The 16,888-nt window shown below is 38.9% G+C and overlaps 1 protein-coding gene across 1 annotated transcript in view; it reads left to right on the top strand.

Annotated features, from left to right (window-relative positions):
• Positions 1–16,888, top strand: part of LOC107740527 (laminin subunit alpha-2-like) — a 230,930-nt gene that overhangs the window by 106,757 nt on the left and 107,285 nt on the right. Inside the window, 4 exon segments of the mRNA XM_016552978.1 lie at positions 609–820; positions 3,008–3,119; positions 12,313–12,426; positions 14,363–14,481. Coding sequence (XP_016408464.1) covers positions 609–820; positions 3,008–3,119; positions 12,313–12,426; positions 14,363–14,481 — 557 coding nt within the window.

Below are 16,888 nucleotides of genomic sequence, written 5' to 3'. Positions count from 1 at the left end.
TATATATATATATATATATATATATATATATATATGTGTGTGTGTAGAATTCAGATGCACAATCTGCACAAAGTCCATCTGAGATTTTTCTTTTAAATAAGCCTTTTTATCAGTGGCCTGTGTTTAGGTTCAGTAATTTCACTTTAATGGCAAAGAAAAGGTTATTAGTCAGTTATTGAATGGCTTATTTTCAAAAATGTCCAATGTTATTTTCATAGGAGCCTGATAAAAATGCTCATTATAAATCATTATATTATTTATGAATTGTTTTTGCAAATGGAGATGAGGTTTTGTCATAGTATTTCATATGTGGTGTCAGATTTAACAAACTAAACCCACACTTACACAGTCACTTTGTTTGAGAACATACCAAAGACGTCTTGTATATAAAGCTGATTATAATTATTATACTACATGTCTTGGAAGAGAGGTTTTGTAAATAGCTCAATTATGGGGACAAATTGTATAGCTAAGTACACAGCTCAGTAAAGGCGCACACATAACTGCTGCTGTTGCTTAGCCAGTGTGTAATTTCCTGAACGACAGCAGTTTTGCTCTTGATGTGATGACGGACAGGAGGAAGGCTTGATGTGTTTCTCTCTCTTCAGGGCGGCGGGCTGAGGTTGATTGACAGCAGCTCTGGGGTTGCGGTGTATCCGTTCTCCACAGCTGAGCGCAGGATAGATCTCCTGCCAGAGAGCTTTCAGCATCAGGCCTCAGGACTGGCTGTCAGTAAGAGAGACTTCCACAGCGTCCTCAACAACATCCAGCGTCTGCTGCCCCGGGCCTCCTACACTCAGGAACACAGCGCCATCTACAGGTGCACTGCAGCGCCGCAGGCACACACACACACACACACACACACACTCAAACCACAGGTCAGGATTTAGTGGACTGTGATCCAGAGCAAGAGCACAGATTGGTTCCATCCAGAATTCAAATCATTTATCATAAATTGGAATTCTGAACATTTTCTTCATTTGTCTGTAGACTGTGAAGGCAACACAGAAGCTGCTGCAACATGCATGCAACATATTTAAAATGTATATATACAGTGGTGGCCAAATGATTAGAACACTAGTATTTTCACCAGTTAAAAAATGGTTTTAAGTCAGTTCATTCTATTTTTGCTGTAGTGTGTCAGTAGGAAATATCAGTTTACATTTCCAAACATTAATTTTGCAATTAATTGTAATAATCCAGTGAGATTTTTGTGCTCCACACAGAGATCGTATCTGATCATAATCAGTCTGTCTGGAATCTTCCAGACAGACTGATGATGATCAGATCAGATCTCTGTGTGGAGCACTTGGCTGTTTTCAGACAAAAATCTCACTGGATATTTACATATAAATCACTATTTGCCTTAATATGTCTGCTGCTTGTTTATTCTCATACACAGCTGACAGAAGACAAGATGCACACGGATTGTCATGACAACAACAAAGTTTAGGGTTTGATGTAGCATTTGATTTATTAGAGTCACAGACATCTGTTTTGATCAAATCTAATATTGCATCTGTTTTACCATAAAAAACAATACTGGATAAATCATCTCTCTTAGACTTGTTTGAGGCGTTTGACTGTGAACCTGAGATTTTACGTTATTCACAAGGGTTTCAGCATCCATCCTTCATAACAGTCACTGAACACTTTACTTTCAACAGGGGTTATGCATAAAACACTTCCATATTCTGCAAAACAGGTCACATTGTTTCCGGTCTTCTGTATGTGCTTTGTTCAATATGGATCTGTTTCATGAAAGATGCATTCAAAAGAGATACCAAAGATGATCATGACCAATGTCTATCACATATGCAGACTGATATCTAAAGTTTATTTATTTATATTTTTTAACTATTAAGCATAATTTATTCTTTAATAAGCATGGCAAGGGGGGATGTTAAGGTTTTCAATAAAGAAGTAAAGTCAAGATGTTTCTGACTTTTTCTGGGAATGATTTAGAAAGTTGAATGGAACCCCAGCTATAGACCATAGACTGGTATAAGCATTAGGGCTGACAAAGGTAACACATGCAATTAATCAAATGTTTAACACCGTTAATGCATTTAACTGTGATAACTGGTTCATTCTTTTCTGTTTTTTACAATCAGATTTTGAACTGATTTGATGTTTCAGAGTAGATTAAAAGCAATCAGAGCCACACGAGTGTCTGTCTCATACACACAGTTTATTAATTTACACTCAAACCTAGACGTTTAACTACAGTCAAGTCATTTGTACTCTTTATATGGTTAAATATAATCTTCGTTAGAGCTCAACAAGAGAAATATCAGATACAGTAGAAATGTTCATGTGAACACCAGCAGAGCGCTGTTGTGTCAGGAAACCTCTGCATTATATAATTATATTATCTTATCATGTTGTGTTTGTATTTCAGCATGTGTTTTGATGCAGTTTGAGTAATATAGATTCCCCTTCAGGAACTCGAGCTGCGTCGAGATCGCTTTGGGAACGCCCTTGCGTGACCGCGTTCTGAAGCACGTGTCAAATCCGTCCAATGGAGCAGCGAGACGTCACGAGCAGGGTGACGTAAGCACCAGAAAGCATAAAAGCGCATCCGGCCGGGCGCAAACCAGCTTCTGCTCTTCAGTAGCGCTCTGTGTATGTGTCTGTCTATTTACTGTTGTCTGTCCGCACAAGCACTCATATATATAAAACAATGAGAAAGTCTATGGCGAGCGAACGGCATTACAAACGCTGTGTTTCTCCCTGCCCACGATATCTGGCGGCTGGGGATACACACGATATGTGTGTCGTTCCCTCGGGGAACCATGGTTACATACGTAACCTAGAGACGATAGGTTTGTAAGAATAGGCATGAATTCCCACAAACTGCTGGACCTAATTATTAAACCAAGCCTGTTATTAACTCTTTAGCTATTAACGAATTATGCGATTAATCACAATTAAGCATTGTAATCAACTGACAGCCCTATAGCAGTATCCTGTGCAGTGATATCCTCTCTCTCTGTGTCTGTCTCAGGTTGGGTCGTGTGAGCATGAGTGTGGCTGCTGAAGGCTCTGGCAGCAGCGTTAAGGCCCACGCTGTGGAGGTGTGCCAGTGTCCTCCCGGAAATGACGGCACTTCCTGTGAGGTAAGCCAGAAAAACAATGCTACATATAACAACGTAAAAATGGACAGGAGATGCTCTGATGTCTGACACGGGAGAATTTAGACCCTTCTCTGAAAGCTGACAGTAGCTATTATAGAATTTAGCTTATGTGCAAAACTAGAATATCGCATAAAACATTTGCGAATAAAGCACCGTTTCCATCCAACGAGTCAAAGAGAACAAAATCGTCACTTCCTGATAAACTGGCACTAAATATCTCTTAGAACTAGGATAAACTAGGAGAAGCCACTGAATATAATTTTCATATGTAATAAATTACTTGCGCCTCAGAGAGTCACATGACTTTTTCAATGCGCATGGTGGAATTTATTAGGAATTTAATGTGTTTCCATCATAGTTTAAGCGCATTTTTTCTTATCGGATAAAAAGTTTATCCTACTCAGTTGTGCGCATAAATTTTTTATGCGCAGTTTTAGAATGTGCATAAAAATAGGTGGATGGAAACATAGCTAGTGATTGTAGTCAGTGTTGGGGGTAACGCATTACAAGTAACGTGAGTTACGTAATCAGATTACTTTTCCCAAGTAACTAGTAAAGTAACGCATTACTTTTAATTTAGAAGGAAACATCCGAGTTAATTTTACAAATACGTAACGCCAGTTATATTGTTTTTCCATGTCTTGACTAACAGCACTCGTGTTGCCATGTTGAGAGAAATCAGGAGTAAGTGCCGAGGCGTTGTGTGTGAACATGATCTTACTGTAGTTCTAGACTAAATACGAACATGTATTTACTCATCTCACCTGCACAAAAACAGATTCAGTATTCCTCAAAATAAATAAAAACAGTCAAATGCAAACTCAGAATATTATACAAACATGCAATAATTAAATATGTTAAATAAGACAAATATAATTTATGTATTTAATCCCATTTTATTAACCAATGTCTTTGCTGCTGACGTTTGATGATAAAATTCAACCATACTAAGCAAAAATGACACATTTGTGTTTGATTTTTGTTATTGCTGAAAAGTGTTGAACTTTCTTCTCCTGCGTCATATTCTTCGTGTGATTTTTTTTTTTTAGCTGCGCCATCTACTGTACAGATGTGAATTTACATTTCCTTTAGCCTGAGGAGTATTCATTTCACTTTTGGTGTGAAAGGGCTTTTACATTTGTAAAAGAAGAATGTTTTATATTAAAAACAAACAAGCAAGCCCTGCCCAGATTTAAAAAGTAACGCAAAAGTAACGTAACGCATTACTTTCCATAAAAAGTAACTAAGAAATGTAATTACTTTTTAGGGAGTAACGCAAACATTGTAGTGCATTACTTTTAAAAGTAACTTTCCCCAACACTGGTTGTAGGTAGCGCTCAGACCGTGACTTCCTTCTCCTGAGCAAGAGATGTGAAAGTTCGAAAATAAAGCTGTCTGAAGTCACTTCAAAGGGTTAAACCAAACTTCCTGTCATTTATTCACTTTCCTGATGCTGTAAATGTTTTCTGTGGAACACAAAGAAAAATGTGAAGAATACCCTGAAGACCAAAAGAGACTGTTTGACCGACATGTAAAATATACATGGTTTAATTTGAAACTGATGCATTAGAGCACAGTATATTTGTAGGTCAACCCATATGTTGGCATCAGCCTGGTTCCCGCCACAAAAAACCAATAGGATTTTTCCATTGGCTTTTCGATTATTGAAGAAAATGAGCTCTGTAACCAACAAACGTTTATGATTCTTACAGGTTTTGCTCGTAATGATAAGCTTCACAAATGAACACAACTTTTATGAATTTTGATGCCTAAATACAATCGTCCAAAGTAAAAAGCTAAGCATAGGATATAAACAAACTACACTGCAGTTGCGTGACTTTAACAGCTCTCTCTATTTTTGAAAAGTATGATTATAAACACAACGAGGCAAGTGAATAGATGAGTTTTCCTGTTCTTTGAAAGTTTATTGTCTCTGACAACCTCTGTAGTGCCATTTAGACACTTGTTATCAACCGCCTTTTTCAAGACAAGTAAAAGCTTTTTAAAATCACAAGAGGTTATTACTGATGTATTTTATATTGTAGAAAATATATATTAATGTGAAAATATCTTGAGCTTGTGTTCACCACTGACCTCCCTAGTAAAAAAAGTACTATATTTAAAATGCATTTATTTCATACTAAGTACAGTTAAAATCTATTAACATATTTACTGACGCATCGCTCGAGACTTACTGATATAAAAATTGTGATTCAACTTTATTTGGAGTACTACTTGTGCCCAACGCACATTTCCTAATGTCAAGCCCAACATGTGTTTTAATGTCACTATTGATGAAGATTGCATGATTTTTGAATAATATCGGTCTTTAAATGCAAGATATTTAAAGTGCACCTGAAGTATACTTGCAATAGTTTCACTTTAGCAGAATCAAATATACTTCAGTATATCTTTTGATGGACTTCCCCACAATTAAACATAAAATTAGTAGTTTTAATTTAGCAGACTAAAAGTACAATTGCAGGATATTTTTATTAAGTACATAAATATAGTATCCTTAGCATGAAATAAATATATTTCAAATACATTTAAGTATATTTATTTATTTACTATGGCTATTTCAGGCATTTAACCAAAAACCCATTGACTTTTAGCATGATGGAACCAGAAGCACTATAATTCAACTCATATCCGGGTTTTGGCCTCCAAAAATACATCATACAGCACTCTATTAGCAAAAAATGTGTTTTAAAATTTCTGTTCATCCAAAATGAATATGGATTATTTCACAGATATAAACGAAGTGGACTATACTATACAGATTACGCGTTTATCTGCTTCTAACAACCTCAAACAGGACTTTGTCTTCAAGGGTTCCACCTGGTGAACAGGCAAATCCAGACACTGCTGTTGCCCAGAGGTGTTTATTGAAGCCGGTCGGTGTGTTTTAATCAGCGTCCCAGTGGACCGATGCACTGACAGTCTGAAATACCTGCACTGTACTGTCAGGTGTTCCTCATGCAGTGGGATGAATATCTAGTTTGTTTCAGGGCGCGTGTGTGTGTGTGTGTGCACAAACACACATTTACTCGGCTAAATGAGGACACACCAGAGAAAAGCTAATTGTAATGACTACAAACTAAAATCATAATCAGGGGCGGACTTACCAATTAGGCAAAGGTAGGCGACCGCCTTGGGCCCCCAAAAGCCAAGGGCCCCCAAAAGCCAAGGGCCCCCTAAAATGCTTTTCATATAGGATATACGCATTAAGCGCTGACACGCGAACAGTTGCTGTTTACAGTGTTTGTTACCACGACACCCGTCCGAGTCTGTGGCGCGTGGAAATATTACGCCAAATAGAAGCAGAAAATCGTGCTATACGCACTTATTTAGTGCGGGTTAGCCTACACCAATGAATTTGTTGACTATTTCACAAATGGGAAAACAACGAAGCTCCAAACGTTTTTCTAAATTTACTTTATAAAAAAAACGAAACAAAATATAATCACTTTTTCATTACATACTCAACTGAACAATTTTAATAGCTGAAACAGTAGTATAAGCTTTTTTGGGGGGAAAAGGGGAAAAAGGGCCTATATTTGAGGCCCGTGCAGGGCTCTAATCCACTTCCTCCAACGCAGTTTTGTTCTCATCTGTGAGCATGCTCTTGATATATGTATTTTACCATTTTGTTGAGTTTAAAACGTGACACATTCGTCCTGCTCTCACTGATCATTTGGTCTCCCCCACACCATGAAAGAAAGCCATTAAAATATGTACATGAAAAATGTTGAAACATTGGACACAACTATGGGGCACCATTGTGCAGCAGCAAGCATCACAACAAAAAAGGAACCTCAAGTTGATCTAGGAAAATGTGTGCAAATGTATAGGGCCCCATTCCTATATTTTGCCTGGGGCCCCCAATTCACTAAATCCGCCCCTGATCATAATAGAAAATATTTGTTCCCTTCTGAGGGAACTTCGAACTGCGTCCTCTAGAGGTCGCTTTGGGGAACGCCTTTAGCATGACCGGTGTCTGAAGCATACATTTAAACACGACAATGACATTGGCCAGCGACAGCCTGTGACATCATCACCCGGCGCAACCACAGTATAAAAGGGCTGTGGTTAGAAAAAAAAAGCAAGTGAGGAAAACACGTCATCCTCTTCTTCGTCTTCAAGAACTTTTTTTGTTTTGTTTGAAGTGTGCCTTTTCGGTAAGAACGATTATTCTTCTTTACCATGACGAGCATGTTCTAAGGATCAAAGGCAGGCTCAGAAGACTAGTGTCACGACTCACGCCCCAGTGCTCTTTGTACTTTGCCTCCAGCCTAAATCAATGAGCCTGAGTCATGCGCGGGAGCCATGGTTGGTGAGTACGATCCATTTAATCTACTCTACTGCTAGTTCTTGTGTATTCGATACTAGCCTTTCTTTGCAGCGCTACTCGGACCTGTTCTGTTTTCTGACTTTTAGGTTTGACCCACCTGCTAAGTCAGGACCTCCTGCTGTTGACCGATTAAAGTAATGGTTTCACTCATCGGTTCTGGATCCAGGCTGGTGATAGCCCTCATCTTCGTCTTGGACACGCAGCCTGGGCTTCTGCAGAAGCCTTCCAGCATCAGGTCCCCAGTATAACGCTGTAACCTCAGGACCTGCGGGTACTTCTCACAGGCAAGTACTCTAGTACATGCTTCGTGACATGCTCCCTATCCTACTGGCCAGGGTGCGCTACTCATTTCTCACCCTGAGGGGTCTCCCGAGATTTGAGTCATTCCTTAACCATCATGCACATTCTCTGAGCTAGAGCTCGCTGAGGCGCTGAGGAGCTCAACGCTCCATAGACGGTCAGGCCCGCGGGTCCTCCCTGTCACTCTGACCTTACGGTCGAACCAGTAATCGCCCACCTGCGGAGTGGTCTTGAGTACACTGCATTCTCTGAGGTAGAGGGATTTGTGTTTCTGTGGAAACCCCTCTTGTATGCTTCTGCTCTGAGGAGCAGTAAGCTCTATACGCATGAATGGTTATTGGGTCCCGCTATTTCTTCAGATACTATTGAGGTCTGGATATACGGGACCCACACTCTCTATCGAGATAGAGAGCAGGAGACCATGTCCAGCTGCACCAGTGGACTATCTCTTATTGGGCCCTGCTGGGTTACCCCTTCTAATATAGCGCCCCCTTCTGGTCGAGCTGAGAAGTGCTCCCCTCACTGTGAGGGTTAGCTATGAGTCGCTCCCAGTATGTTCTGTAGGGCCCGCCTCAGCTTGAGAGCCGAGAGCGCTGCTCCCGAAGAAACCCATTTGCAACAAACTAAGTGTTAGGCCCGTCTCTGTCGCCTTCTTGGTCAGTTACCTTTATGTTGGGACCCTGTTGTTCCCTTAGAAATGGGTGATTGCCTTCTAGCAGGATCCCATTTCTGATGTCCCATTTGCGATCTATCTGCTCCCCGGATATGGCTGTGCTCCCCTCACTGCGGGAGGGTCCCTTTGAGCTCGCCGGTCCTGGGCAAACTGGGTGAGTCCTCCTCTCGACTCGAGAGTTAGGTCCTCTACCCTGGGCTATTGGTCGCTTCAGTCGAGCTGGGTTTCTCTCTCTCCTCGCTAGGGGTTGAACCCTCCGCTCTTGAGCTCAGTGGCAGTGACATCAGGTAGTTGGGCTGCTTGCTGCTTCCCTGATAAGCTGCCCCAATTTGGGTCAAGCTAGGCAGTGCTCCCCTCACCTCAGAGGGTTGCCTTTGAGCCTGCCACTCCCGACTGAGCATTTGTGGACCTCTCTCATCGAGTCATCTGCTCGTTTGAGTTTCATTGAGTAGCGGCCTCAGGTTGTTAGGCCTCTCTTCGCCTCCATGTTGAGCCGCTCTCTTTGTGGGTCGAGCTTAGCAGTGCCCTTGGGGGTTTCATGAGCATGCCTCTCTTGATCTGAGCGTTCGAGTCCCCCTTCTATTTTTGACGTTTTTTTAGCTCCGTAAAGCAATAATGCCTGGCGGCTGGACCATCTCCTGCCTCCCTGACGAGTTCCTTGTTAAGTGAGCTAGCTGTGCTCCCTTCACCCTGAAGGGCCTCTTGCAAGCGCACCGCTCCCTGTCTGGGTATCTGTGAGCAGATGCTTCGGATCCTGTTTTATGAGCATACCTCAGTCACGTAGGGCTTAAGCAATGGTTTTTCCAAATCCATGCTATGGTAAGTGCACACGCTGAGCCTCTGTGCACTTTCTAAAATCCACATTGTGGTAAGTGTGCACGCTAAGCTTTCTGCACACTTTCTAAAATCCTGTATGGTAAGGGTTACGTGCTGTCAACCTCGTTCCCTTTCTCTGAGTTGGTTTAGGCCCCAGTTCTCGCCTTGGGCTCCACTCAACTTATGTATCTCTGTTGATACATTTCTGTTCAGGATGTTGCTACCAAAGATCTGTCGAGTCAGTTCTTTGAGCAGGTTTATTCAGAACCGGCGGTAGCCCCCCTGGGTGGCAGGCCAGGGTCTGGTTTGGTTTTTAGACACCTAGCCATATCCCCTTAAATGAATCTCTTTCTTCTGATTCCAAGCCTTGAGCTCTGCCCTAGGCTTGGGCTTCCTAGCCCAGCCTTTAACAGGTAAGTTATTTTAGGGTATGCAGCTCAGGCCCTTGGTCGAAGGGGATAATGTCACTGACAGCCGTCAAGACGTCCTTGGGGCAACTCCCATGGGTATGATAGAGTTGGTACTTAGTGCTCGCCGTGGTTTCTGGTATGCACTCCCCTCAGCATGGCGGTGTGGGTATACCGTTCCCCAAAGTGACCTCTAGAGGACGCAGTTCGAAGTTCCCTCGGAAGGGAACGTCTCAGGTTACGTATGTAACCATGGTTCCCTGAGAAGGGAACGAGACACTGCGTCCTCTGGTTCCCTTGCCATACTTCGGACATAAGCTTCAGATGAAGAAGCGGATGACGTATTCTCCCGGCGCCCTTTCATACTGAGGTCGTTCTGGGTGATGACGTCATAGGCTGTCGCCGGCCAATGTTATTGTCGTGTTTAGATGTATGTTTCAGACACCGGTCATGTTGAAGGCGCTCCCCAAAGCGACCTCTAGAAGACACAGTGTCTCGTTCCCTTCTCAGGGAACCATGGTTACATACATAACCTGAGATGTTTTCTTTATATTAAAATGTGTTTGTTTTATTTAAAAATAGATTTTCCTACTGAGGCAGTCCACAATCAAGTCACACATCAAGCACACTTGAGTTTCCATTGAAAATATTTGATGACCTTTATTTACTGTGTGTGTGCTGATCAATTTTTACACCATCAGTCAAGGTTTGGAATAATTAAGATGTTTTTTAAAAATGTTTTTGACAGAAGTCTCTTCTGCTCACCAAGGCTGCATTTATTTGATCAAAAATACAGTAAAAACAGTAATATAGTGAAATATTATTACAATTTAATATAGCTGTTTTCTCTGGGAATATCTGTTAAACTGTAATTGATTTCTGTGATCAAAGCTGAATTTTCAGCATCATTACTCCAGTCTTCAGTGTCACATGATCCTTCAGAAATCATTCCAATATGCTGATTTGCTGCTCAAGAAACACTTCTGATTATTATCAATGTTGAAAACAATTGTGCTGCACAATATTTTTGTGGAAACTGTGATGCTTTACCATCCTGAAGTCTGGGGTAAGTATGATTTTAATTAATTTTTTTAAAGAAATAATTTGTTTATAATTTTGTAACATTTACAATATCAGAATATTATTAGCATATTATTATGATTTCCAAAGGATCAGGTGATACTTAAGACTGGAGTGATGATGCTGAAAATTCAGCTTTGATCACAGAAATAAATTACATTTTAACAAATTATTCATTTTCACATATATTCACTGTTATTTTTAATTATAATGATATTTCACTGTTTTTGCTGCTTTTGGGTTAAATAAATGCAGCTTTGGTAAGTAGAAGAGACTTCTTTCAGAAATATATATAGATAAAAAAATCTTAATTATTCCAAACTTTTGACTAGTAGTGTGTAAAAGTCTAAATTAAATCTGCTCTTTATGTAAAGTGACCATGTCTCTGCAGAGTACTTGAATTAAACCGCTCAAGTCATATGAATTTCATATAGACTGTACGAAGATTTTGAAGCCTCAGAGTATTGGTTGCATGGACTTTGAGAAGATAAACAAAAATGTTGTTAATTAAAAATATCTTCATTTATATTTTGAAGATGAACAATAGTCATGCAGGGTCTAGAAGGACAGGAGGGTGGATATGATGACACAATGTGTATTTTCGGATGAACTATCCCTTTAAATGTTCCCTGTGTGTCTTGGCTCAGTGTTGGGAAGGACGGGCTGCTCTGAGAGTGACGGGGTCAGCAGGGTCACTGAAAGACAGCAGGAAAACAAATGTGATGTTTATTGCTGTAGTCATTTCCAATATCCACTTCATATTCAGCATGTGTGTGTAAGATCTCTGCAGTCAGCAGTTCTAGTGATCTGCCTACCTAGACAGCACATTTAGGCATCGTCCCGATGTGAAGGCTGAGTTAGAAAAAAAAAAATATATATATATATATGGGGTCGGGACTTAATTTGGATTTGGGACTTAATTTTAAAACATCGGTTGTTGATTGGACTGTGAACAGTGAGTGTTGCACACCTGAATGTCATTGGCTTAAATAAATGGCAGTCTCACAAAGAAGAGCACGTTTTGACATTTTAATTACAAAGATTACGAGGTATATAAAAAATATGCATGAATGAATTGTTCACAACAAGACCAATAGCATGCATATAAAAAAATAATGGAATTATTTTCAAAATAAATGTAAATTGTGATTCCATGGCGACAGCTCTGTAGAAAGTAAACACTGAGAACAATCACTCAAATATAAGAAGAAGAGAGCAACTTCAAACACATTAATGAAACAAAACAAGGCAATTTGAATAAGAACACACACACTTGACATGCTTTGTCTGAACAGGCATTTATCAGCCGGCTCTATAAACTTCCCTTGTGCTTCAGTTGTCTGAAACAAATCTTCTCCCTCATTTAGTAAATCAAAGCACTACAATGATCCGTCAATTAGCACAGCACAGATTAATTACTGGCAGCACAGACGCTCACACACTGATGCACTTTCAGCCAAACCTGCCCAAAACACCACGCTCATCCTTGTGAAGAATCATGTGTGTTGATGTGTTAAATATGAGTTATTGTGTGTGTTTTCACAGATGTGTGCTATGGGCTACCGCAGGGTGAACGGGACACTGTACCGCGGCGTGTGTGAACTCTGTCAATGCCACGGACACGTGGAGCGCTGCCATGACGTCACTGGACACTGCCTGGTAATGTGTGTGTGTGTGTGTGTGTGTGCGCGCGTGCATGTAATTAGTTTTAATGACAACATGGTTTGTCATAACTCAACAGCTGCTCATTTCCAATAACTATTTTGGGTAACATTTTAGTATAGGGACCAATTCTCACTATTAACTAGTTGCTTATTAGCATGCCTATTATTAACATATAAGCAGTTTATTAGTACTTATAAAGCACATATTTTGCATGAGCATATCCCTAATCCTGCCAAATGCTTAAACTTAGCAACTGCCTTACTAACTATTAATTAGTAAAAATTAGCAGCAAATTAGGAGTTTATTCAGGCAAAAGTCATAGTTAATGGTTTGTTAATGGTGAGAATTGAACCTTAAAATAAAGTGTGACCGTATTTTGTTGTTTTTCTTTTTTTTTCTTTTCTTTTTTCATAGTGAGTGTACAGAATTGTCATTGCTGCTTTTATTGTTGTAGCTGTTTGCCCATAATAACAGAACCGCATATAACACAATCTGCTGTGAATGCAGTTCAGATGGAGTCACAGAAAATAGAACCATTCCAATTCATGTGTGTGTGTGTGTGTGTGTGTTGCACGCTCTCTTCTGTCTTGTTCTTTCTCTTCTATCCAGTGAGTGTGTGATTGTTAAGACAGAGTAAATGGCACGGGTTAAATTGGGTCGTTTATTTGTATGCATTATGCAAACACAAATGAGGTTTGGGTCCACATGATCTGTGAGTATTGAATTTCATACCTGACACATTAACAAACATTAGCAAATGCAAACAAACATGTTCATACAACAGTATCACTTCCTCTGTCCATAGCTTGTTACAGCAGTGAACTGGACTGAATGTGTGTGGATGGATTGCGCTGTGATTATCACTGTGTGCATGTGTATTTACCGCTCACAGATGAAATACTAGCGCTGTCCCTCCGATCCATTAGTCTGACACTGTGTGTCTCTGAAAGACTGATTAATAGTGTGAATCCATACTGCCTCATGTTACTTTTAAAAGTTAGGCGTCACAATATTGTGTAATGCCTAATTAAATGTAAGCAATGGTGTTACATTTTCTCTTTTTTATGGAATGTAATGTAATTGGTAGTTTTGGCTTAGTTGCACAGAAGCTGCATGTGAGAGAATGATTCAGGTTTTTTGATGGAAGTTTAAGGTGGCTCTAAAGCGGTTTCATTTACTCATCTGCAGACTTTTTGTCTATGGGTCAAAGACGAAAAGAGGTTTTTAGGCATTAAAAACAAAAGTTAAATGCAGCTTTAATTTATTATTATTATTTTTTGTTGTTGTACATTACAATTCATACTGTTTATTTATTTTTTATTTTTATTTTTCTGAGCTTAAAATAATGACCATCATACATTTGTACAATGATTTACAGAAGATGCCCACTAAAATGTAATTCAGTGTAACAATAGTTACAACAAAATCTTGTCAGGCATATTTAGAACAAGAATCTTTAGATGACATTAAAAGACTACTATCCTTCAAACCACTATGAGTTATCCATTTGTCAGCAAGAAGTTTTTAATATAGTTTTAAAATATAATAACATTTTGTGTTACTGTTTGTTCTTTTATTTATTTTAGATTTTTTTAATTAAGTTCAGGTCAGAAAAGTATGTTGCATTTTTACATAAATATGTGTGTTATACTGAATGACATTATATGAACAATTAACATTATTTTACCCATATTTTGACATTTTATTTTCACAAAAGTTATTTAAAACATTAGACACTTTATTTGCATTTAACATGCTTTTTATGTATATACAATCACTTAGTAAATTTAATTTGTGGATGCGGACACTAATATAGGACTACTCATCTTTGCCCTGTATATATACAGTATATATATTAAAACACATCCATCTCTTGACATTAGTCATGTGTGTTTGTCTGTAAATGTGTGTGTGTGTGTGTGTGTTGTAGGGCTGTAGGGATCACACGGTCGGACCGTACTGTGACCAGTGTGCTCCTGGAGACGCCACCAGAGGAACTGCAGATGACTGTCAGCCATGTGCTTGTCCTCTTCTCAGCCCATCAAACAAGTACGTCGGCACTGATAACAGGAAGTCATGATATCAGAACCTACAAATAAACACTCACCAACCATAATCAAAGCAGTTAAACAGTCACATAACAGTACTTTCAGATTATTATTGTATGTAACTATCAGGCTATATTATGTTCTCCATAAATTACATACATATCCTCCTGAGACCCTGCCATAGATGTGTGCCTCTGTATGACAATACATTTTAGCAAATAGGTCAAATAGTCTAACAAGTCATTCTGTAATATCTTTCATACTGTAACATAATTGAGAATTATCTTTGTACAAAGTTTTGTTAAAAATTGATTGGTCAATGAAAGCAAAATAAAACAAAACCTTGTTTTTGCCTGGATTACTTCTACAGAGGATATAGCATAAAATATCAATAAAATAACTGTTTTTATAGGCACAGAAAAAAATCACAAAACAAGTAAAAAAAAAGTTTAAGTAAATAAATAAAGAAACAACCCTATTGTACTGTAAAACTATAGAGATACTAAACCAAATATATATTCATAAAATCATGGTTTGAGCTGGCATTGCTACACATCTGAAATGTGTGTGAACAATGTGCCTTTAGTGGTACAACAGCTTGTCATTTGGGCTGAACCTTTAAGGCAAAATAGTAAAATATTAACTATTAAATATTAAGAGATATCACCATACTTCCCCCAACTATTTAATCACAGTACATTAAAATAATTGGGTTACACTTTATTTCGATAGTCCACTTTAGACATTCTATTAACTATAAGTAACTTTGTAACTATATGTCAACTACATGTCAACTAATTCTCAGAGTAGACTGTTAGGGTAGGTTTAGGGTTAGTAGAATAAGTTGACAAAGAAAGTGTTAGAAGATATTAAGCAGACAGTCTACTAATACTCTACTAACTGCTAGTTGACATGTAGTTGCAAAGTTACTTACTGTTAATAGAATGTCTAAAGTGGACTATCGAAATAAAGTGTTACCAATAATTGTTTTCTGAAATGTTATATTTAAACATGCAAATGAACTACTATCTAATTAAATATGCACTAATTTGCAAAAACTTCCAGAACAGAAATATGAACATTGTAACTAGGATTGAAATTATTGTTTGAGGTTTTTAAGTTAAAGGTTTTTACAGAGGGGATTTTAAATTTATCTTTTTATCACTCCATAAATCAGAAAATACTGTCAGCAATGAGAAAACACGCACACACACACACACACACACACACACACATACATTTTCAACATGGTTTGAGGAATAAATATTAAAAAGCTAAACCAGGCAAATGATATATGAGCAAATCCCTCTTCATATAGATGGGAATAAACCTGTGAAGTTTGCTTTATGCAAGTGCTGCTGAAGTGGAGATTTCTGACTCAGTGCAACAGAAAAAAAATTTGCGTGTAGTCGCCTTAAAGGGAAAACTTAAAGGGTTAGTTCGCCCAAAAATGAAAATTAGCCCATGTTTTACTCACCCTCAAGGCATCCTATGTGTATATGACTTTCTTCTTTCAGACGAATCCAGTCGGAGTTATATAAAAAATTGTCCTTGTTCTTCCAAGCTTTATAACGGCAGTGGGCGGGTGTTTCTGTTCAACAGTCCAAAAGTAGTCAAATAAAGCGCATGCATCCATATTAAACCGTACATCACACGGCTCCAGGGGGTGAGTAAAGGCCTCCTGTAGAAAAACGATGTGTTTTTGTCAGAAAAATATATATATTTAAAACTATATAAACACCTTTTTCTCACTTCTGCTATCTGTCATACGTGCAAGCCATTCCGGCGGATGACGTAGGACATATGCGTCGCGCATGCGTCGGTGATTAGTGACGAACGTGGAAGCACGACGGAGAGAGAACATAACAAAACGCCGGTCATGAATTAGAAGCACAAAACGAGGATTTGTAAAGAAGAATGTCGGAGGATTTCGATATAAGCCAAGAGGAGACTGGTTTTCCTTTGCTAAAGTGAGGAAACTTTGCTTCCTTTGCTCCTGTAAACAAATGTTGGTTTTCGCAAGACTCACACGTGCATGTGTTACGCCTACGTCCTACGTCATCCGCCGGAAAGGCAGTCTCTTGTGAACTCGCATAAAACAGTTAGCGGAAGTTACACAAAACTATTTATATCAATTTAAATATGGATTTTTTTTTACAAAAACTCATTTATTCGCTACAGGAGGCCTTTACTCACCCCCCGGAGCCGTGTGATGTACATTTTATTATGGATGGATGCACTTTATTTGACTACTTTTAGACTGTTGAACAAAAACACTTGCCCATGCCATTATAAAGCTTGGAAGAACAAAGACAATTTTTAACATAACTCCGATTGGATTCATCTGAAAGAAGAAAGTCATATACACCTAGGATGCCTTGAAGGTGAGTAAAACATGGGCTAATTTT

This window comes from Sinocyclocheilus rhinocerous, unplaced genomic scaffold, assembly GCF_001515625.1.
Source record: "Sinocyclocheilus rhinocerous isolate Xijiao unplaced genomic scaffold, SAMN03320098_v1.1 scaffold1246, whole genome shotgun sequence".
In the NCBI taxonomy this organism is placed as follows: domain Eukaryota; kingdom Metazoa; phylum Chordata; class Actinopteri; order Cypriniformes; family Cyprinidae; genus Sinocyclocheilus; species Sinocyclocheilus rhinocerous.
The sequence above is the reverse complement of the archived record's forward strand: the minus strand, read 5'-3'. Positions and strand labels throughout refer to the sequence as shown.